Below are 22,225 nucleotides of genomic sequence, written 5' to 3' on the forward strand. Positions count from 1 at the left end.
ATATCAGGCCTAGGGCCCACAGGAATACATATCAACGTGTGCCCCCAACACTGGTTTCTATGGTTTTTATAATATGGTCCACCCAATCCCCAGTTCACACATCTCTCAGTCCAGCCCCGTCCTGCCCCTGGTCACACCTCTTAGGATTTGAGTTAGGGATCACTGGGACCCTGTCTTCATCATTTTCCTCTTCTTCAGCACACATAGGGCTCTTGGAGCTTTTCCAGTGTTCTTAGACCCAAGGTTGTTGGCTCATGTTTATGTCTCATTCTGCAGGCTTCTCTGATAGTTTTCAGTTTTCTGCCTTGAAGACAGTCTAAACAACTAAAAGAATTTGAGCTACTGATATGTGGCAGAGGTTGGCATGTATAAACATTGAACTTAAGCTGTTAAAATATTAACACATTAAATTTTCCTTTTACTACAGCTATGAGTACTTCTAAAATCTATAAAAATGAAAAAAATAAAAAAATAAAAAACCTTTTAGGCATCAAACCCAAGAGTTGTGGAGTGTGTTGCATCCATGGTGTGTGTGTGTGGCTGTGCCCTGCAGGGTTGCCCAGAAGCAGTGCTGTGTGGCCACGCTGAGGGACAACAGCTGCCTGGCAGGGCTGGTGGCCGCCAAGGAGGGGGACACCTGCGGCCCCGAGGACAACGACCCCTGCGCCGCCTCCTCCTACAAGGTGAGCTGCTCTGCACCTTCTGCACCTTCTGTGCTGGCCTTGTTTCCTGCCTTTAGCAGCAAGTTTTCCATGCGTTCTTATGGAGCACAACAAAGATGAAGTTGGAGTGTGGTGGGAAATGACACTGTTTGTATTAAGATTTACAACCCCTTTTAAAACATCATGGTAATGTTGTTTTAAATTATTTCTATCCTTATTTTATAGAGTTAACTGGCTGTATTACTTTTGCTTCCTCACTTTGGAAGTAGCTGAAAAGTCCATTTTTGTTTTTATATCTATGGGATAGAAGAATTTAGAAAATGATGGGGTAAAACTTAATTGAAGATATAATGCAAAACCCATTACTCGATAGTTTGCTTGGCCCCAGTGTTGAGCTGTGACCCTCAGTGAAACACAACAATGGACTAGAGGAACAAGCACTTAGATGATGATGGAAGCTTTTGCTCATAAATAAAGGCAGAGCATTAATGGAACAGTGCAAATCACAATCCCTGAGCTGCAGCTCCTGCTTAAATAAATGAGATTTGCTTTATGAGAATCAGTGGAGCCCAACCAATTTACACCAGTCTGAAGACTCAGCAGCTTCCTTGCTCACTTGTCTTGTTCTCACCAGAAGGGTGCATTTTGGAATTGTTTCCCTCTGATAATAATTTGCATAGCTAGAGCTAAGCTTAAGTGCAGCTTCCATTGCCTCAGCAGGAACCTGATTAGTTGTCTTTGCTCTTGTACTTGGGTGATTCTCACAGATAATTGTTCACTGGGAAAGCAAACCCATGGCCATCTACTGGAGAGTTTAAAAATTAATTAGCTAGGCTGATTTGGCATTTTCACAACTACTGGTTATGTGGGTCTATCATTAGAGTAAGAAGAGAATTTGTGCATTTGGGAGAAGACAGTAATGTTTGAAATGGGGCCGAATTGTTCTTCTTAGGTTTTCCCCATGGGTCTTTTACATTCCAAGCTGCAGAGTAATTCTGATTGCACATGTCATTGCTCAGAAAGGGATGGGGAGGGATAACTCCATCATTCCTGTCCAAACTGAAACAAGGGACAAAACACTCTTCATGGAATGGTTCCTCATGCCAGTTCCAATGTGGTGTTTTCCTTGAAGAGAAACCATCTGAAATGGTAAAATTCCTGAAGGAACACCTTTGCTCACCTATTTAGCTCATTAGCTCTTCAGTCATTGTAGCTACTGCTTGAGAAAAAGACTTCAAATCAATAAATATTGAGACTGTTGAGACTTTGTATTTCTTTTGTATTGCAGAGTGTGCTAATGTATCACAGAATACAAAATAATCAAACTTTGTATTGCTTTGTAATGCTTTGTATCATAAGAAAGGTTTTCTAAATTTATACAAAAAGTGCATTTCTCAATGGGAAGGTAAAAACAGTCGTAGTTGCTGTTAATTCAGTTGTAGAATTCCTGTGAAGTTCAGAAAGTAGCTAAGAGAATTCAAGTTTTTGGATTTTAGAAGGAATTTTTCCACTGGAGACTGTTTTGTTCCCTGGAAAATATATGGACCCAGAGGTATATGACTGATTTAACACTCCCTGTCACACTTGCACATGGGATAAATTGTGAATCAAACTATGACTGAAAGAAGCCAGATTCTTCAAGGCAAATATATGTTTTACAGTACTTCAGTAAAAACATGTATTATTCTGAATTTCTTCTATTTGGCTTATTGAAGCTGAAAAAATTAAGCCAAAACTAAAAAAAAATACAGAAAATAGAATCGTCTCTTCATAAAATTTTAAATTTGAGAATTCTGTATTTGGGGAGGATGAAAACAGGAAGTTTCCCTTTTCTAGCATGCCCACAATCAATTCTAGCTAGGTTGGGTTTTTTTAATACTTTTGAAAAGATGATTTAGCCTATTTAGTGTCCAAAATAATTCATTTTGCTCAGGACTTGTACTGTAAATTTTTCACACACATTATTTGGGCACATAAAGGCCACTCCTTGTGGCTGTGTATATTTGCAAATGTGAGTAACGTCTGCTATTTTGGATATTTGAGGATTTTTCAGGTTAGAAAGCAGGAGGTAAACCACGGGCTGTGGCCACAAGCACTGTTTGAACATGCAAGGCTGTGTGTTGTGTGTGAAATTCTCAGAAAACCCCAAAGCTGCATCTGAGTCTGGAAAAAAGTGACTTTGTGGAATAGTTCCTGCAGACTGAGCTGTTGATGGATGAGTTTCCTGTTTCCCTGCTGGAGGCAGGCTCTGATATGGTGGGAATGCCCACTTGGGATGGCTAATCATGAAACGTGATTCCTTCCCATTCCCAAACTCATCCAGCCCTCCTAATTTACCCTCCTCAGCTCAGGGATCTCCCTCCTGGTAAGTGGGAGCTGAGTTAAATTTGCTGTTTCTCCATCCTTGGCCTTTCTGGTGCCGGAGCTCACCAGTGCCAGCTCCAGTCATGCCCCTCACTCTCTGTTCTGATCCTTTGCACTGGCTGAGTATTTGGACAGACCAGTCACCTCTCTGGGTTCAGAGAGGCTGTTTCAGTGCAGCTGCCGACTGTGAGTTACTGGAGTGGAGGAGTATCCAAGGAGTTGCAGAGGGAAATATTTTATAACTAATCTGTCAGTTTTATATAAAGCATCTAAAAATATATATATATATATATAAATATAGGGGTGAGAGGATGCTTAAATTTAAATCCAGACAAGCATCTTCAACTCACACATGACTCCTGTTGTCTCTGCTCCTCTCCTTTCCCTGCCTGGTTAGGTGTCCACCCTGTATGCCCAGTATGGACTTTCTGAATTTCATGTCACTTACCTGATGAGCTTTTGTGTCCTGTTTGTGCAGCAGATTTGTGTGGGACTCAGTAAAGCTCCACACAGCTTTTGTCTGCCAGGTGGGAGGCCCTGTTGCATCAACCTGACAGCAAAGCTGCTGCTCAGAGACTCTCAGGAAGAAAAAGGAAGGCAAATAGCTCATAAAACACACCCTGGCCTTCCTCCAGCCACTGTCTCAGCAGGATGTGCCCAGCATAGGCTGGTAATTAAAGGTCACAGCAGGTTTGTAGGGCACTGGTGCAGAGAGAAAGAGTCTTTACTGACAGGGTTCAGATGCTGCTGATCCTCATGTCCACACAAGGTATTTCCAATTCCTGTCCCATTGCTTCAAACAACTCATTTTTTGAGCTCTGATGCTCAGAGATACAGATCTGTATTGTTCCGTTTGTAGTTTTTGTCCATACTGCACACAGGCAGTGGCTGTGTGCAAGGGCTGGGAGGAGCTGGTGTGTGGCACCACTCCTTCCATGCCTGAGGAGCTGCTGAAATCTCTGGCACAGCCAGACTTTGTGTTTGTTGTGGCTGCAGCTGACCCGTTTGTGCAGAGTGGCAAAACCAAGCCACAAGTAAAGCTTTGATGTTTGCAACTGTCTAAACCCAAAGTGCTTTTCCCAGATGCGATGAAAGTGCAGATCGGTTCCAGGTGTGTGTGGGCTCATCCCTGAAGTTGTATTAAATCATAGAATTACAGAATTGTTAAGGTTGGAAAAGGCCTCTTAAGATCCCCAAGTCCAACCATCAACCCTGTTCACCACTAACCCACGTCCTCCAGCGCCACATCCACACGTGTTTTGAACACTCCCTGGGGTGGAGGCTACCCCACTGCCCTGTGTCTTAGTTTGAGGGAAACCAAAATGCTTACCAAGACCGGAGGAGAGGATTCCTCCTCAATAACCACATCACCCCTTATTAAATTTAAAATTAAAAAATTCTTTAATTAGAAAATACATATAAGAAGGATAACTGTTTTTAACTACAATATATAGATACAGATACAACTCTAAACAGACCAGAGAGGACTACTCCCCCAGCTCCAGAAAAAAAAACAACAAACCAACCCCCAAAACTTGTAGGTTCCCCCTGGTGCAGTTATATTTATGGACAGTGGCAGTGTCACACCTCACCCCAGCGAGGCAGAGACAAGGGGTGTGTGACTCATGTGGGGCAGGATGGAGCCTTTCCCGTGGGGGAAGAGCAAACTCTCTCTCCTTGTCCTCTGTTCAAAGGAAGGAAACGCTGGGAATTGAGGAGTGGTGGGAATTCCCAGAAATCTCCTTGCAGTCCAAGTCGGTCCCCAGGAAAAGATCTGCAGTGTGTCCCGAAGCAGCTGTGACCCTCCTCTCTCTCTGGAGCTCAGGGTGCCCAGAGATGGAGGGAGGAAGGCAAAGAGCAGAGCCAGAAGGAGCTCTCACCAGCTCAGCAAACAGTGGCTCTCCCCCAGCAGCTGCCCAAAATGAAGTGAAGCAGCACCCAGGAAAAGCCTCTCCCCCTCCCAGGTGCTGGGGGTCTGTTTCTCACCTCCACCCCTCCATTAATTTGGAATCTGGAGATACCAACCACTCCTTTGTTCTCAGTCCTGGCACTTCAGCCCAAAACCTTTGTGTTGGTAGGGTGAGAAAAATTCCCTGAAGGAACCCTCCCCCTCCCACACCCCTTCTTTTGTTTGAACCTTTGACACCCTGGCAGGCTGTTGAGTTCCCTGACAGGCTGTTTGGTGCCCTGGCAGGCTGTTTGGTGCCCTGGCAGGCTGTTTGGTGCCCTGGCAGGCTGTTCAGTGCCCCGGCAGGCTGTTCGGTGCCCCACTGCTGGGTGCTGACAGCCCCGTTCCCTTGCAGCAATGCTGTGACTGCTGTACGCTGGGGCTGCGGCTGCGGAGTGAGGGCAAGCCCTGCGAACCCCACTCCAACCTGGGCTACCCCTGCAGCCACGTGCTGCTGTCCTGCTGCCAGGGGGGAGACACCTTCCTGCACCCCGAGATAAAGCAGCACCCTGAGCCTGCGCCAACAGCGACGCCTGAGAAGGGTAAGTGCCCCTTTGCCATCTGGAGACATCCCAGGTGAGGTCTGTGTCTCACACAGTCACACAGGGAGGTGTCATGTGGCCAGAGCAGTTGCTTTCCCTCTCAGAGCAAGAATAGGCTTGTTCTTAAAACAGTTTTAAAAAAGCGAAGGGTATGTGGCTGTTTCTGATGCTCTGCCATACCTTCCTTAGCAGTTTAGTGTTCTGTTTGCCTCCCCTCCTCTGCTCACACAGTCCAGAGCTCTGGCCCTCCATAAGGAGCACATGGAAGCTGCCCTTTAGCAGGAGCAATCCTGAAGGATTCTTCATAAAGCAGAGGATGAGTTTTGTCCACTCAGAGTAATCCCATGGACTATGATACCAGAAAAACATCCTGGGAATAGATTTCATGCTGTACTGCTGAACACCATGGCAGCTTTCTCACAGCACACTCCGGAGAAGCCCCAGACCACTGCAAGTTTGTTTTCACTCCTTAAATGTATAAACATGGTGATGCTGAAGAGCTTAACCAAACCCTGCAGCCGAAGAGTCCTGGCAAAGGGAATGTGGCAAATCCAGAGCTTGGACAGTGTGATTCCTCCCTCAGCTCAAGGTCACCTCCTTCCAGCATCACTCCATACCCTCCTGTCACACATGAGCTTCATGGTGACCTCCTGCATGTGTGAGGGTGCATTTTGGTCAATTCTCTTCTCATGAACTAAATGTGTATTATGTCTCACCAACAGATAAGGTTTATTTTGACCCAGCTGAGACCTCACCAAGCAAGGACACTTGGCATATGTTTGTTTAAGGAAAGCTGGCTGAGAGCCTTGCTGAACAGTTTATTTTAGTGTCACAGAAGGTCTTGTGAGACTTGGTCAGGGATGGAAAAGGCTGATATGCAAAAGCAGTAGGTAGGGCATCCATGTCACTGCTTGGTGGCTCCCAGGCTGTTGGTGATGCTAGTACAAAAGGAGCCAATAAACTGTGGTGTTCAAAAGAGTTTTTAAACCAACTGGGTAATTTTTTCTCCTGAAATTTAGAGGTCACTGTGCTTCTTCTGTGGGGCCAATTTGAGATGAGGCTTCAGTGTGATAGCTTGGTTCAAATATCAGTAGCCAGGGGTGTTGGCAGTCACCGTGACAGGGGAGCTTGTGACCCCCCGGGGTTTCCCTCTTTGTCAGTGGCTTCTGTAAAGTGTCTGTGCCTTCAGCCTTACCGAGGGAAAGGTGGACCTTCAGCACAATGGTACTCTCTTCAGGATGGATTCATTTACTGTTATCCTTGGAGTGACTGTTTTGGTTAGATCTGACTTTATTTGGAGTTTGTGTGACCAGACTCTCCATTCTCTCCAGTTCTGATGCAAAAACACCCATCAGAGAACCAACAAATGTTGTTCTGTTGTAGTTTCAGAGAGGGAAGATCACAATGAAGCTTTGTCCATCAGCAATGAGGCTGAACTGTCAAACCAGCTCCCTGGAGATGACCTGGATGAGTGTCTCCTCTATGGTGGGGAGCTCTGTCAGCATCTGTGCATCAACACCGTGGGCTCCTACAAGTGCTCCTGTTTCCCAGATTTCACCTTGCAGGACGATGGCACCAGCTGCTCTCCAGGTGAGAAGATGGACAGGGAACACCATAAATGGTAGTATCTCCTGCACTGATCTACCAAGCTTTCCTTTCTGCACTTTCTGTGAGGATGCATGGACATGTTCTGTAGAAATTGTAAAGATTTTTAGTGAAATACCTTGTCTTCTCAGAGTAATTTTGTATTTTACAGTTAGGTTTCCTTTGGATAAGCTTAACTCAGTTCAGACAGACAGCATTGCTTTCTGGGCTTTGATTTTTATCTAAACTCATTAACGTATTTCAGTGATAACAAACTCTAAATTTATCCAGTGTGGTGGAAGTCTGGAAAAGAAAGTTTATTGTCTTGTAATTGTTTTCATGTCTGGACTTCTCCAATGGCAAGATTTCAAATCAGATAACCAGAAAAGTTGAAACCTTATATTAGTTATGAGTGCTTTCAGCTATTTAACAAGCAAAGCCAGCGTTTCCATCCAATGACAGAATTCCTTAGGCTTCTCACACTCCCTGCCCAAGCCAAACAATGAGCAGTTGTTATGTCATCCTCCACGTGGTGTTACATCAACAGTGTGTTTGACTGTTCTGTGGCAGCTTGTCTGCCCTGTTTGAATTAAAGTTCTGGGGAAGGAACCAAATCCAACGGGGGCAAAGGGAAAGGTTCTCATTTTAGCACTGCAAAATTCAGCCTGGTGGCTCACCTGGAGCATGTGTGTGCTTTTGTTTTGCTTCTTCCACCACCAGCTGGGCTGAAGTGCGGATGTGGGTGAGGACATCCTGTTCTCTGGGTGTCAGTGTTCTTGCAGAACTGTGGTATCTGTGGCGGTGCCAACAAGGGTGGAGGGGTTGGCAGAGCTCAGCTGGGGCAGAGACTTGTGATGAGGGAAGAGGACTGTGTGGGGCATCAGAGATGTACAAGAGGAGCGAGGGGAGAAGGGTTGGTCCTTCCTGTGTCAAATTAAGGGCTGGGAGAGGGAGATCTCAGCAAAAGGTTCTTCCCCCAGAGGGTGGTGGGCACTGACCAGGCTCCCCAGGGCAGCGGCCACAGCCCCAAGGCTGCCAGAGCTCCAGGAGTGTTTGGATGATGCTCTGGGGCACAGGGGGTGACACTTGGAGATGGGCCTGTGCAGGGCTGAGGGTTGGACTGGATGATCCCTGTGGGTCCCTCCAGCTCAGCATATCCTGCAGTTCTGTGACTCTGTGAACCTCACTGGCTACACTTGGCTCAACCACCTGTGGTCTACCTGGCTTTGATTTCTCATTTTTCCCCTGTGTGAAATCAGTGAGGCTGTGCCACAGACAGGTGTCTTTTGATTGTCTCTGTGTCATAGCCCATTTTACAGCCCATTTGCAACTTCATTTTCTTTGTTAAACTCACCCTTCCCGTGCTCCAAAACTGCAGTGCAGTCACCCTCAGTCGTTTAATGTTGTCATTGTTTCGTGGCCCTCACTTTGCTCTGAGTGACACTTGAGCTTGAATCAGTAAGAACAGAACACATCCCTCTTAAGGAAGAATTTAGCTTTATGGATTTAGGCTTCTGTTTTGATGATATTGATAAGCTGGATTACTCTTATTGATGTAAAAGAGCTCTTTTTTTCCCCTGATACCTTTAACATTACTGTCTATTGGAAATCTTAATGTCAGACAGCAGCTGTCATGTTTTCCCCTGGGCTCTGCAAAAGTAATTCCAAGGTATCCTGTGCTTGTAAAGGTGTCTGCTGTCCATCTCTGTTGAAATAGGTGGACAGGATAAGGTCAAAGGCTTGTTTTGGGTTTGGTTGTGTTTTTTTCATCAAACACCACCTGAAAGACAGCCACTGTGTTTACAATAAAGCAGACTTTTTAAAAACAGAACTGCCACATTCTGATTTATTCAGATACTGCAGTATTTTACTCCACAGAGGTTGTTTTCAGCCAAGCTCCCTGATCTTGTATCCATGAAGTTATTTCCTCCTCCAGACTGTGATGGTGTGGTATGAATGGGACTTGGTCCCTTGCCAGGCCCTTGGGGATGGTGCTGTCCCTGATCCTCTCTGCTGCCCTTGCCTTACAGACCCTGACAGGGAACAGGTGACAAGGCTGGAACCCGAAGCCACCATCCCTCCAGTAGCCTCTCCCTCACAGCCCATTCTGGTCGTGTCCTTACAGGAGGAGCAGGACAAATGCAAAGGTATGTTGGGAGAGTGATCTGCTCATGCAGGTGAGTGAGGAATGTCTGGAGATGGCATAAAATTCCACTCAACCCTCCCTCATTATGATTTCTGTGCACATTCCTAATTTGTTACCTCTGGCACAAGGCTGAGGAATTGTCAGGGCAAACCTGAGCAAGGAATTTGAGGCTACACTCTGCTTTCGAGGTAACTACCCACACTCAGTGTGAGGTGAGCAGTGCAGGGCAGTGGGAGCAGTGCAGGAAGGGTGGCACAGGAGTGTCTGTGTGCAACAGGAGGGTGGTCAGCAGTGTCTGTGCAACAGGAGGGTGACACAGGAGTGTCATGTGTGCAACAGCAGAGTGACACAGGAGTGTCTTGTGTGCAACAGGGGGTGGTCAGGAGTGTCTGTGTGCAACAGGAGGGTGGGCAGGAGTGTCTGTGTGCAACAGGAGGGTGGGCAGGAGTGATGAGGGCTGTTGGACAGATTGTTTATAAATTGCATTCCCCATTGCCTAAGCTGGGATTGTATTTGGCTGACCTGGAGGTGTGTCACTCCAGCTGCTCCAGCTATGGGTCCTGATGTGGTTTGCACTTTGCTCTGTGCAGATAACGGCCCCTGCAAGCACCTCTGCAGTGTTGTGGAAGGAGAGGCTGTGTGCTCCTGCCTTGCTGGCTACACCCTCATGGCCGATGGGCTGTCCTGTGAAGGTAAGTGCTTTGGGCTCACCAAAGGAGGTTGAACACCTTTCTCTCTCACACCCCTGGGTGTCTCTCTCAAGGTTCCTCATTTTCAGAGTTGTGAACTGCAGTGGCAGAAGGAATCCCAGATCTCCTGAAGCACAGTGTGCTGTTACCTGGGTGGTTAATGTGAAGGCAAGCCTGGATCTGTGCTCTTTTCCTCTGACATTCCAGCCTTTTTTTTAGCCCCCTTGGTTTCCCTTCCTATTATCATTTCTCCCCAGGTCTGTCTGCACAGCTGTGGGCAGGTTTACTGTCCTGGGAACCCTCCAGAGCCACAGCTCTGCCTGACATCTGATTTGTTTGGGTTTATCTCCTCTTGCCTTGTAAAACTGAACTCAGGGAGGCTTCACAGCCACAGGAGCTGCTTCAGCTCCAGTTGTTCCACTTGCCATTGGAGCTCAGCCCTGCACAATGATGAGCAGTGAGCTCCAAAGCTGTATCATGACCATTCATGTCGTATACATTTTAAATGGACATGTTGGAGTAGTGACAAGGGATATGTTTGCCCAGGGAAGATTTGGTGGTCAGAAGCAATGCCCTGTTACATACCTTAATTATAAATCTCTAAGTGTGGGAGCAATAGCAATGAAATGCAAGTAGAGTTGCTCACAAATGATCCACATCCCTCTAAATCTCAAGTCTTATTGAAAAACAAATATTTTTCTTGAAATTTTGGACAGTCTGAAGAAAATGGGATTTTAATATCATCAGATGAAATATTCACAGTGCAGTGCTTACTCAAGTGTGGTGGAAACTAATTTGATTAATTAATGTCAGAATCAAAAGGGGCTTTTCAAGGCAATCGTTTTCCTACAGGAAATGAACAAATTTATAAATGTCAGTGGGAGCAGTGAGTTTAAATTGCAGCAAGGGGCATTTCTAATCTATGTGACAGAGAGGATTTGATGGTGAAGGTGGTGGGGCACTGGGACAGCCTGCCTGGTTCTAAGGATGTTTCTCCCAGGACAAAAGTGTAGGGGTGTGAGCAAGGACTAGGTGATACCTGAGGATCTTACTGCAGTCCTGTTTTCAGTGTAACACTGCCTTTGTTCCAGCGTGGTGCTGATGTGGGAGCTCCAGCACAGCTCATTTGCACATGTCCAGCGTGAAAGCAATGTTGTTTCCTTTCAGCAATTGTTCTAACAGAGTTCTGTTTCTCCCTTTTGGCTGCCACGTGCTGGTGTAGATGTGGATGAGTGCCTGACAGGGGCTTGTTCCAGCGGGGAGTTCTGTGAGAACACGCTGGGATCCTTCTCCTGTGTCAGCCACAGTGGGATGTGTGCAGAGGGCTTTATACTCAACAGGCATAGGAAATGTGTGGGTAAGACGAGAGGTCTGAGCCGTTCACCACAACATCATAATTCCTCATGCTCTGCAAAGCATTTCAGCCATTTGTGCTCCAAGGCCATCCCTGCATATGACATTTCAGTCCCAGTGAGTAAAACCATCTGTGCACCATTTGCTCAGCCTCTTCACCTCATGATCCCGTGCTGTTTGGCTCCTTCCCAGCAATACCTCCTCGGGTTCCAGGTGACTCTGTGCAAAGCCCTGGCAGCCCACAGGGTGATGACACAGCAGCACTGGTGGCTGCTAAACCCAACTGAGGAACAGGGAATTGTTCTCTCTGGACACTGGGGATGCTTCCCAGACACCAGGGAACAGCCAGGCCTCAGGAACACGGCTCAGGGGATCCAGGCACTGGAAAGGCTCCACTCCAAGGGGATGGGATTCTAGAATTCACATTAGTCCTTTGCTGAGTCTGGCACCAGTTTCTTGGTGGAGAAGTCCAAGACACATCATGATTCTGCTGCATCATCCCTGCTGTTTGAGTCCCTGTGAGAAACCTGTCCATCTTTACAAGTGTATTTACAAGGATTTAATTTTCTTCCAACAGCCAAGGCCTGAGCTTATGAAATAGTCTCTTTTTTGGGTACTTTTCTAGAGGCTGGTTTAGGAGGCACCTGAGCTGCAGCAGTGATGCCTGGAAAAACAGAGCACCTGGAGACCTCAAGTCTTTTGTGAAGCAACAGTGCCTGTTACTGTATTGTCTTCTTCCACCCCTGTCCTCCTCCCTACATTTAGAACAGTGTTTTTCTGACCTCCACAGCTTTGGTTTTGTTCTGTCTTTAAAGCTCTGTGACCTCATCGTATTAATGAGCACCATGTGGCTTGTGGGCATGAGCAGGAAAACTTTTAAAGTGTCAGGGTCTAGAGAAGAAATGTGATGTAATACCACCTGGGCTTTCCTTATATTGCCAACACTGGATTTTAATTTTTTAAATTATTATTAATATTTGTTTTCAAATCAGAGATACTGGTAAGCATGGGAAGCTAATGGAGTGGTTGAGTTTAGATGAAATGGCTGAGAGCACAGCACTGGGAGGTCCTTCAGAGACAGAATCAGGCTGAAGGGGGCAGCTGGAGATGCCCATGGTGGGAGTGCTCCCAGGCTCTCAGAACACCCACCTCTCCTGAATCTGAGGCTGGCAGGTGAGCAGCTCCTTGTGTTCTGCTTCCAAGTCTTACCACTTAATCCTCTGATCTTCTCCCAGGGCTCTGCAGAAAGGATAGAGCTGTCCTTTTCCACATCTCCCAGGAGCCTTTGGAAACTCAACCAGTGCATGTGTGTCTGCAACTTTGGCAGGAGCTGCTGTGGCAGCTGCCAAGTGCTGCCTTTTATTCACTTCTTTCTTCTCCCCCATGACATTATGACAGAGTTTTATCATGACTGATATAGATATATCTCAGGCACTGCTAATGAAAGGAAAGACTCAAACCTCATTTATGACGCTTCTCCCTCACTAAATAGCAAACCTCTGTGTCTCTCTAATGCAAGTCAGTTCTTACAGATATCCTTGTAAATAATCCAAATTACTTTGACATTTCTCTTCCTTTTTTTGGATAGATACACCCTTTGTACTCCCTGCTGGTATCCAGTTCTGCTCTGTGTGTGGTGCCAGGAGAACATTTGCAGTATTTAACCTTTTTTTCTGCTGTTCTAGTCCCAGGGGAAAGCCACAAGCACACTGTGGTTTGTGTTTTCTTCACTGCCTCATTCTCCTAAGGTGTCCTTTTCCAGCCTTTTGTGCTCCACCTGGAGCTGCCTCAGAGACCTTTGGTAATTTGTTTGCAAATTCTTGTTGGTTTAATGATGATACTCTTCGAATATTTTAGGGATGGAGAGGAACAATCTTTGCACAGCAACAAAGCAGCTGATAGCCTTTTATCTCTTGAATTTCCTTTAGTCAAACTGTGGAATTCCAGATATCCAGGATTCCTGAAAGCCATGCACAATGAGGAGTCACCAACTGTTTAAATAGCTCCCACACACCACCTTTGTGTCACTCTGGGAGCAGATATTAAAATGTCTTTAGGCTGGAAAGCTCCATGTTCTCCAGAGATAAGAGCCAGGCTGGATGTTGTTAATGGGAATTACTTTTCCTGGTGACTTCAGGCAAAGTCATTGCCACCACCCACTTACACACTGACTACTTGACTCCTTTATTTGCTACTCCCACCTCATTTTCCCCTCCTGACAGAGGGAGCAGGAGAGGCCACTTTTTCCCTGAACCAAGCACAGGATATCCCTGAACCAAGCAAAACAACCACGTGCCTGAATTACACAGACAGACAAACAGACCTGAAGGAATTTGAAGAGAAAAAAAAATGAGAAACGACAAGTGCAAGAAGAGAAAAGTCTGCATTTCACATTTTTGTAGCAGGGGCATAAAAATGAATTTTCAATGTCAAAGTACATATTGAAACAAATAGCACCAGGTAAATATTGATATTCCCTTGCAAAAACCCCAGCAACAGATGTGCTGAGGGATCATGGGAATGGTGCTGTTTTCATCACAGTTCCTGGGAAAAAATTAGGTATTACCTGATTGCATTTCATTCTGGGGTTTGCTGACATAAAGTGAGGAATGTTGCTGCCACACACATAGACTGAGGAGATTTCTCAAAAATTAACTGTGTGGGTTGTTTTTAATATAGTCCTGAATTATTTTTCCTCTTATTCCTGTTTTTTTTCTTCTTTTAATAAATACCAACTTACCCTACCTCACAGTCTTGGTTGGGTTGGATGAAGACTACAGCTGGTCCAGTGCCGGAATTAACTGTGTTTCAAACTGAAAGCATAACTCCTGTTATTCCCTGTGCTCTGTCAAGCATCTTACTGACTGGTTGGGTTGGTTTCTAGGACTGAAGGTTATGGGCACTCTGGATTTTCCAAAGCATTTAGGTATCTGATCAGAAAAATTAACAAAAAAGGGCATGTTTGTTTAGTGAACTGGAAAGGGAACTTTGGTGGGCTGGCACCTGGTCTGATGTCAGAGATGGAGGTTCATGCCCTGGCACTGGACAGGGCAGAGCTTTGCATGCCCAAGGCTCAAGTTTAAGCCTTGCACCTCAGCCCAGGTCCTTTGGCTTTCTTAGTGTATCACTTGTGCACCACACTTCCATTGAAAGAAAAAATGCTGTTTGCAATCTGCCAGTTTCCATTATTTCACCTTCCTCAAATGTGTTCCAGCCAGTTCTACATGTTGGCTCAATACTCAGAAATTTGAAAATTGAACCAAAAAATTGAGGCAGAACATGAAACTATATTAGATTTATTTTTTTTTCTCTGTGAAAATATCTTCTTTTTCCCTGTTCACACCTGCTAGTCAGGTGGAACATTTCCTCCCTTTGGGTTGTGTTTCAGACAAGCACACTGTGCTCCTGGTGGCTGGTTGCACATGCTGCTGGACTGGCTAAAGTTCATCAGATCCAACATAGTGTTGAAAGTTTGTCCGTGGGAGAGGCCTTTTTCTGGTTTGCAAAAAGAGATAATTTCCTATTTATGGTACAGCCACTAGAGAGGCTTGCAATGGTTTGGGTGCTCTCAAGTGGGCTATCCACTGTTGTTCTACTCAACAATTAAGAAAAGAAATACCCTCAAATTTATTTAGGAATGAAGTCTAGTTAGGTGTGAGTGTTCTGCCACAGCACGTGATATTCTTCTCCCACTGTGAGGGAAGTTTTTGTTTGTTTTCAGAGTGGATTTTTTTCCTCCCACATCACCAATGACACTATTATTGCTCCTTACTCTTTATTCTAATGTATAGAAACTCCACAAGCACTGAGAGGACAGAATCCTGTAGAAACTTCTCTGGAGGCAGAACCTGCCCCTCTGTGGGAGCGTCAAACCTTGTGTGGGACAGGCAGAAAGGTCCAGGTGATGATGAGGATTAACCACCAATTCCACTGCATGTAAAGAACAGCAATAACAAACAAAAAGAAAACACACATACGAAGTGAAATTGCACCAAGTTAATGTGCTGACCTTGCAAAACTCAGTGCAGTCTCCAGTTAGTCCATCAGGAACTGAAATTTCTTAGTGTGCCTCTTCATATCTTTGGCAGAAAACAAACTGACTTGTTTTTTAAGATACAAAGCTTTTAAAAACAGCTTTTCCTGTTTTATGCTCCATGGGGAAAGTCGTGTATCTGTGGACTTATCTAAGAGAGAGGTTCTACAGCCCAAATGAAATTGTGATCTAACCAATACTTGCTTTATTGTGCAGAATGGAAACAGCCTCGTGCACAGAGCAGCCTGATGCCTGGTAATGGCTCTGGCCACATTTGGCTTTTGTTAGCTCTAGAAATACTCCTCAGCTTTATATAGAGCTGGGAATGTGGGAGATTTTGTGGAGATTGGCAAGAAAGTTTCTCTTCCCAGCCTCTGTCACTTTTTGTTGCTTCTAAGTATTTCCTCATCACTCTGTTCTACCTTTTACTGTTACCATCAGCAAGACCTGAATTTGAAATGATTTCATCCCAGCCTATTTAAAGTGTTTCATATTCCTTTCCTAATTGTCCCACACTCAGCAATCTGGTGTTTAAGTGATTTTTGGAAAAAGAACTTTTCCTCTACTCCACCTGCTGAAATCAGATCTCTTTAAAGACTTAAATACAAATTTACAAACCTGATTGAGCCCTCAGGGTTCCCCTCTCCACGTGTTCAGTACTAATGAGGTTCCTTAGGGAATAGAAGTTGCCGCTCAGCAACGAGGCTGGTGAAGGGACCAGAGCACAAGTGCTTGTGGGGAGAGGCTGAGGGAGCTGGAGGTGTTTAGCCTGGAGAAGAGGAGGCTCAGAGGTGACCTCAGCACTGTCTGGAACTACCTGAAGGGAAGTTCTGGCCAGGTGGGGGTTGGTCTCTTCTCCCAGGCACTCGGCAATAGGACAAGGGGGCACGATGGGCTCAAGCTCTGCCAGGGGAAATTGAAGTTGGAGATCAGAAAAAACTTCTTTGCAGAGAGAGTGCTCAGGCATTGGAATGGGCTGCCCAGAGAGGGGGTGGATTCCCCATCCCTGGAGGTTTTTAACCTGAGATTGGCCGTGGCACTGAGTGCCATGATCTGGTAAAGGGACTGGAGTTGGACCGAGGGTTGGACTTGATGATCTCAGAGGTCTTTTCCAACCCAATCAATTCTATGTTTCTATGATTCTATCAATCCTCTGCCCACCCTGCACTCAGTCAGCTCTGTCCATCCCTGTCCTCAGTGCCTGCACCATCCATTTGGGAAGAGGGGAGGAGAAGGAAGTCCCTGTGGGATTTGTGTCTCTCCAGTTACTCTGAAGATCCTAAGTCACTCATCAGATCACTGTAACAACACATACATTGACTTACTGTAACAACACATGCATCTTTTGGAAGCAAAGCTTTTGGCTCCTTCCAAAAGAGCTTGAAGAGGGAGGTCCCTTGATGAGTGGATGGCACTGACTGGTTTAACCCTTTCTTGCAGACATCAATGAGTGTGTGACAGAGAGACACACGTGCCAGCGCCGAGAGCACTGCGTCAACACCATGGGCTCCTTCAGGTGCCTGCAGGAGCTGAGCTGTCAGCCGGGCCATGAGCTCAGGGATGGTGACTGTGTGGGTAAGACAAGTGGCTCCCAGGGCATTGCCAAGCATTTTGGTGGTGCTGCTCTGTGACCTCAGGGTTGGAGCTCAAACAGGCAAGTGTTGGGCTTTGTAGACCCATCCTGTACAATCACTTATTTCAAATAGTTTCCAGTGATAACTATAAATTATTTAGAAAACAGATGAGACCTTATGAATTAGGATTTGCCCTGGTTTTCAGGTGTTAGAGATAGAATTCCCTGATGGAGGAATTGCCCTTAGTTCTGCCTAGCTCTGCTGTTCTGCACAGGGGCTGTTGCTGTTGCTGTGCAGTCGCAGCCTGACTGGCCCATGGGCTGACACAGAACACAAGGTTATAAAACAGAAATTATCAGCTGTCTCCCTCTATATACAGCTGTCATAAGTAGAGCTGGGTTTACTTAAAGAGGCTGTTTGTGTGTGTCTTGTTCTGATATCTCATTTTAGAGCATTTCTATCATTCATTACTAATCTAATTTACTTTCTAAAGTTAAATTATAGGGGGTTGTAAAATTTACCAATTGTTTTAAAGTAGCCTGTAAATTAATGACTTACAGGAAAGACTAAAATTTCAGAACTACTCTATGTAAACTTGCCTACAGATAGCTATTGAATTTGCAGAGTTTTATGAAATAATTCTACATTTTAATTTGTCTCAGTGTGTAACTATGGCAGGCAGACTTATTAATGTAATACCTTGTGGAAGACTGGTGATGTTGCCTCATGACCTTCATATTTAAGGAGGAGTTGAAGTGGAAGGAGAAGTGCCAACAGCTCTCCCCTGGTCTGCCTGGAGGAGTGGGGACTCCTCCATCGTGGACTTCCTTCCATTTGTCTTTATCTTCTAGTGAAGATATTCTTTGGCAACTAGCATATGGTAAAGCACATTTGAAAATACTCACAGGAGCTGAATTTTGAACATACTTATAGCTGAGTCTGCTCCAAGGTGGGGCATCTTCAACTGGAAAATGGAAGCAATGCCTCTACACCACAGTTACTCAGCTGGGGATAAATTTATACGTTTCAAACTCACAGGAAGTGTTTGCAATGTCTCTAGAAACAAACACTGAGTTGGTGAACATAATTTGAGAAATATTTTCATATACTTCATAAAAAATGAGGAAGTTGTGTTGGCCTCTGGCTGCAGAGTAAGAAAAAAAAAGCAAAATTTGTTACTAATACTCCTGCCTCGTTGGAGTTTTTTTGGCTTAGTTTTCAGAGTTGGATAAGTGGGTTTTGTGTGTACAGAAGTGTGTGTGTGCATATATATGTGTGTGTGTGTGTATATATATATATACACACCTACATGACTGCATGGACTATATATATACATATATACATTATATACATATATCCACACCTCCATGACTGCATGTCTGTGTGTAAGCAGTGAAATCCCAGCCCCACTCAAACAAGGTGCCCTATTAGTATCAAATTCAGAGGAGGGAGGTTTCTACATCCCTGAATTCTTGAGGTATGTAAGGAATAGGAGATCATTTTGCTTAGGAAAGACTACGGTTCCTATTTTATTCCTAGTTTTAATGTGGATCTTTAGGAATTTAAAACCACAGCTATTTAGGTATTTGTGGGTCACAAGAGATGCTGTAAACGAGGCAGTAGGGACCTGACTCAAATTTGCTGCAGGACCTGCCAAATCCTGCAGCCTGTGCTGAAGTGGATGTCTGAGAGCAAACACACTTAAACCTCAGGTTTCCCACTGGCAACATGTGGCTGGTTTAAATACTGCCTCCTAATTTCCTTTCTGGAAGTTAAACAGTCCCAAAGATCGCTGCAAGTTAGAGCTTAACTAACCCCAGCATGCTGTTCTGGTCTGATCCCCAGATATCGATGAGTGCGAGAGAGGAACTCACAGCTGCAAAGTGAACTTCGTGTGTCAGAACACGGCCGGGTCCTTCTACTGCGAGTCCAAGCAGCGCTGCATGGATGGCTTCCTGCAGGACCCTGAGGGGAACTGTGTTGGTAAGTGTGACCAGAGGGTTTGGAGCACGGCCTGTCCAAGGGGGATGTTGGCCCCTTGTATATGTAGTTTTCCTCAAACCCTCCTGTGAGTTTAATGTAAATGTTGCTGCCCTTTTAAAGTCATTGCTTTCGAAAGTCTTCCCACAGCAGACCTTCACCAGCCTCATTTTTGGAGCACAAGAAGCTGAAATGAAAAAAAAAGAAGTGACAGCTGAAAGAAAACAGACCAGAAAGGTTATATAGCAGCTCTCACTATTCTAATTTGTTTTCTTCACTAGATATTAATGAATGCACATCCCTCCCTGAGCCCTGTAAACCAGGATTCAACTGCATCAACACCGTGGGGTCCTACACCTGCCAGAGGAACATGCTGAGCTGCAGCAGAGGATACCACTCCAACGAGGAGGGCACCCGCTGCATTGGTGAGGGGCCCACGGGCTGCTCAGGGCCCTCAGTTCAGATCTAACAAGAGGGTCTGAGTTACCTCCAGATTCCTACGTGTGTTTGAGGAAGGGCAGTTTGCTGTCCCAGCGGCTCAGGGATTGGTTTCACTGCACTGGTGCCTGATTGCTCCATGGATTCCTCCTGGCATGCTCAGAGCAGCTTTGGTTCTGACTGCAGATGGGATTCACTGGCTTCCATTCTGCAGTGAAGGGCATTTAGTTACTTTTTAGACTCGTGCTGTCAGTCTAAACCACGAGCCCTTGCTGTTTTTACACATCTTAGTGTAAGTGATGTGATCTGCAGCAAACACTGAGTTTGTGGGACCACAAGAGTAGCACCAAGTGGATGTTCTTTGGAAGGCTGTGAATGGTGTTCCTCATTTGATCCACTTGTGGGGATGTTTAGGATAAATTCCTACTTAGTGAAAAGAATTCTGAGAAGAATGAATATGTGAAATATTCATATAGGCTGGCATGCAGCTTGATGCTGATTTGTGTTTGTTCCAGTGTGTATAGGGAGTTACTGACTCAGAATAGCGGATTTTGGCAGTTATTTGCATTTGTTCTGTAAATGAGCACACAAGGCATGAAGGGAAGGAAAGCTGAGCCCCTGGTGCCCAGGGCAGGGCTGGCTCTGTGTTCTCTAATTCCCTGTGTTCTGAGTTACACGAGGTAGGAAATCCAAAAATGACAGTAGAGGGAAAAAAAAAAAGAAGTGACAAATCAGCAGTTTGGTTAGTGAGGATATCCAATGATTTGTACCTCCCTTCCCTTTGTAAAAAAGGAATGATGACAAATAAACAAAATATGCTTTGTGATGGTGCAGGTGGATGGGAGCCCTGTTGGTAGCTATGAATTTGGTCATGGCTGTGGTGGAAAACAGTGGTACAGCTGGACCCCATTTCCACAGGAATTTCTGTATTCACCTCTTTGCTCTTCATTATGGTCTGTGTGCCCTCGTGGTTTTGCCCCCAGGACTATCCAGACCATGCTCAGCCAGTGGGGAAGGTTTGGCAGTGGCAGGTGACAGGGAGTTTGTGTCTGTAACTGAGGAAAATGAGAAACCTTCTTATTACAGCTCTGGGGTTGTGTTTCATCAATTTGGGGCAACATAAAGCAGTCTCCTTTGCTGTCCTGTTAGGGAGCAGCCTGAAATATTTCAGTAGGTCCCAAGGTCCTGTCTCAGGTGCTGTGAACACACAATTCTTCAGCTGATTTCAGTCAGTCCTGCTCCACCCAAGCCATCTGGGCCACATACATTGCACCACTTGAAAATGTGGTGACCCTTACACTGATTTTAGGGGGATCACCATGCCAATGTCTCCATCAATGCCATTCTTCTCCCTGCCTTGTCAGCCCTGAGCAGCACAGAAGTCCAGGCTGCAGTGGGACAGCTCTTTGCATACCCTGCTAGGGAGGGCAGACTTGCCCAGGGCAGGGCTGGAGTCACCATCCCTAGACCTGGTCAAAAAACATGTGGCTGTGGCAGCTGGGGAGATGGGTTGGTGGGGAACATGGTGCTGTTGGGTTGGCAATTGGACTTGGTGATCTTAGAGGTCTTTTCCACCCTTGACAGTTCTGTAATGACTGGAACAAATTACATTCCTAAATTCCAAATTGCTGGTAGAGAAAGAGTCCAGCTTTTCTCCCCAGTTGTTCCTCAGAAAGAGTGACTATGTGCAAATATGTGACAGGGGAGGAAACTGCCGCTATTCATACAGCATCTTTGTCTTTAAAGCGGGAGGAGCCAACACAATGCAATGTGATTACTGATGGCCCTTTGCTTTAAATGGTTGACAAAGAGCAGGTATAAGGAAGCTTCTCGAGCTTGATTATGGCCAAACATACTTAATGTTAATTGGTGATTCCTCTGACTTTGCTGTGTGCACTCTGTCCCTCTTGCTGGTCTGTATCTTACAGTATTTTTGGAATGGCTTTCTTTAAGTAGGCAGAGCACAGAGAAGAAAAAAGAGAAACATATGGTCCTAATTTCCCCTCTTTCTGATAAAGACTAGTTTCTTTGAGGCATTACAAAAGCTAATTAGATTCCTAATTCAGATTTATTCACAGTAGTAAAAACATAATCTGCACATGTTTCTCCAGCAGAACAACACTTGTAGGGTCATCTCCTCTTTTAGAGGATTCATCTGTCTTTAAAATGTTCAGATTTTCTGATTTAGTAAATGAGTTATTAAAGACTACCATTTAGATTTAACTGGTAACTGCTGTAAGTATTGGGAAATATGGCACATTTCTGGTGGGGTAATTCCCTAGAACTAATGAAAGTCTGAATGCAATGGAATAAATAATTTTTGGACAAACTAATGAAATATTTGCACACATGAATTCATTACAAATAAAGCTTCTACTTTACAAATTAGTATCTGTACTAGAGACTTCCTTGTTTTGGTGCTACTTCTGATGTTACAAGAAAATGAGGAGTCAGTGTTTTCAGCAGAAATCTCACAGCCTGTCAGGAATTCCTTGGCTTAGCATTCCCAGTCATCCCTGACCCTGAGGCCAGCAGGGTCTGTGAGATGGGAATCTGCTGAAATACTGAACTAAGTATTTGTCAGTGCCCCTCATCAGAGTTGGTATAATCTCCAGTTTCCCAAATCCAAGTTTCTGCTCTCGCTTCCTGGTGATTCCCTCAGCAAGTGGGTGCTGCCCATAGCATTGTCCAAGGTTTCTGTTTGATGGAGAACTGCCCAGGAACATTTAGTGCTCAAATGGGGCAGGTATGGAGAACCTCCAGCCTTAGACTTCCATTCTAATTAATAGTACATGAACAAGGATTTGGGTTGCAAAAGCAGATGAAGATGTGTATAATGGGAGGAAAGCAGATCTGATGGTTTAGGAAATGGCAGAACTCAGAATATGTGAAGAAATACACAGTTCTGAGGG

At 45.2% G+C, this 22,225-nt stretch overlaps 1 protein-coding gene across 4 annotated transcripts in view; it reads left to right on the forward strand.

Moving 5' to 3' along the window:
• Nucleotides 1-22,225, forward strand: part of FBLN2 (fibulin 2) — a 112,649-nt gene that overhangs the window by 80,441 nt on the left and 9,983 nt on the right. For all 4 annotated transcript variants that reach the window (XM_071550993.1, XM_071550992.1, XM_071550995.1 and 1 more), the window contains 8 exons: nucleotides 554-683; nucleotides 5,330-5,516; nucleotides 6,900-7,106; nucleotides 9,131-9,247; nucleotides 9,837-9,938; nucleotides 16,762-16,896; nucleotides 18,741-18,878; nucleotides 19,157-19,300. In XM_071550993.1, the coding sequence (XP_071407094.1) occupies nucleotides 554-683; nucleotides 5,330-5,516; nucleotides 6,900-7,106; nucleotides 9,131-9,247; nucleotides 9,837-9,938; nucleotides 16,762-16,896; nucleotides 18,741-18,878; nucleotides 19,157-19,300 (1,160 nt within the window). The remainder of the gene's footprint in view (nucleotides 1-553; nucleotides 684-5,329; nucleotides 5,517-6,899; nucleotides 7,107-9,130; nucleotides 9,248-9,836; nucleotides 9,939-16,761; nucleotides 16,897-18,740; nucleotides 18,879-19,156; nucleotides 19,301-22,225) is intronic.

Source organism: Pithys albifrons, chromosome 3 (assembly GCF_047495875.1).
Source record: "Pithys albifrons albifrons isolate INPA30051 chromosome 3, PitAlb_v1, whole genome shotgun sequence".
In the NCBI taxonomy this organism is placed as follows: Eukaryota; Metazoa; Chordata; class Aves; order Passeriformes; family Thamnophilidae; genus Pithys; species Pithys albifrons.